This window comes from Capsicum annuum, unplaced genomic scaffold (genome assembly GCF_002878395.1).
Source record: "Capsicum annuum cultivar UCD-10X-F1 unplaced genomic scaffold, UCD10Xv1.1 ctg48713, whole genome shotgun sequence".
Taxonomy (NCBI): domain Eukaryota; kingdom Viridiplantae; phylum Streptophyta; class Magnoliopsida; order Solanales; family Solanaceae; genus Capsicum; species Capsicum annuum.
In genome coordinates this window covers 1-1,106 of record NW_025856440.1, presented here as the reverse complement: position 1 = coordinate 1,106, position 1,106 = coordinate 1, and the positions used below count along the sequence as shown (strand labels likewise).

The window sequence follows — 1,106 nt, the reverse complement described above, 5'->3', positions numbered from 1 at the left end:
GAAGCTGAGTAACATTTCACCATCCGCAAACCTATATTTTGGTCTGGTTGAATAAAGATCAGTATCTCGTATTGTATACAAATTAGTCCAAGATTCTTTGATACCATAGTCTCTCATTACCCATAAATTAAAAGTCCCTTCCCCTTGATAATTAGCAGTAGAATAAAAGCAAAGCAAACCTCCCAATACTGAAACCTCATTTTCAAGGTACCTCTTGCGATATATGCGCATTCTCTCCAGCAGCGGTATCTGTCCGTACACCTCATTTGAAATATTATATGAAACAATAGTAATGCCATAGTTTGATAGACCAACCCAATGAAATGTTCCATGTATGAGTGCCAAACAATCCCTACCAGATGGCACACCACATGACACAGGGAGAACACGAAATGAAGGTTTACCAACTCTTTTCCAGGAACCACTTTTCAAAGCAAGAATTTCATTGAATACTTCGGGACCAACCGATGTAGCGTCAATCTTAAGGATCTTATAGTCATCACTAGCTGAATCATATGCTAATCCGTACATACAATAACTCAGTGAAAATTCTGGACGGGGAAGTACTATTGATTCTCTTGTGGAGGGGTTCCATAGCATATACTGTTTATTGAGCCCATCAGAAGCAAACAGAAAAACCAGCCCATCACAATAGCAATAAATTTTGCAACTCAATGGTCTAGCGTTTAAAGAGCAATCAAGTTTCTGTACATCCTGTCAGTTGAACCGGCGATAAAGGACAAGAATAGATGGAAGATATATGCTCCTTGGGGTATATTTGACAAATAAGAAAAATTTTTGGGAATCTGGGTCATTCTTTGCATAATTGAGATGCTTCTCTTTAAAGTAAGGATCACAGATCAGTGTCTTCCAAAACTTTGAAACACATTTGAATCGAAGAAGAGAGCGCACAGGTAACTTGGTCAGGATGTCCATAATTATTTCCTCTTGGAAGTGAATTTCCATGGCCTAGATGGGGACAAAGGCAAATGCTTTAGTAGCTCACAAGTTCAAGTAAAACTTAGCTGGTTTTGGTTGAGAAAACCACCCAATGATTGTTCATAATGCATACTTGTATAGTGAACATCTTAAAGGAGCCAGAGCAG

At 38.6% G+C, this 1,106-nt stretch overlaps 1 protein-coding gene across 1 annotated transcript; it reads right to left on the bottom strand.

The window, feature by feature from the left end:
* Positions 1-179: 179 nt before the first annotated feature.
* Positions 180-714, bottom strand: LOC124892591 (F-box protein At4g22390-like; the record flags this gene model as incomplete). The annotated part of the gene is made up of 1 exon (XM_047403834.1): positions 180-714. A coding segment is annotated over one exon (535 nt), but the record flags the coding sequence as incomplete, so codon positions are not given.
* Positions 715-1,106: the final 392 nt, after the last annotated feature.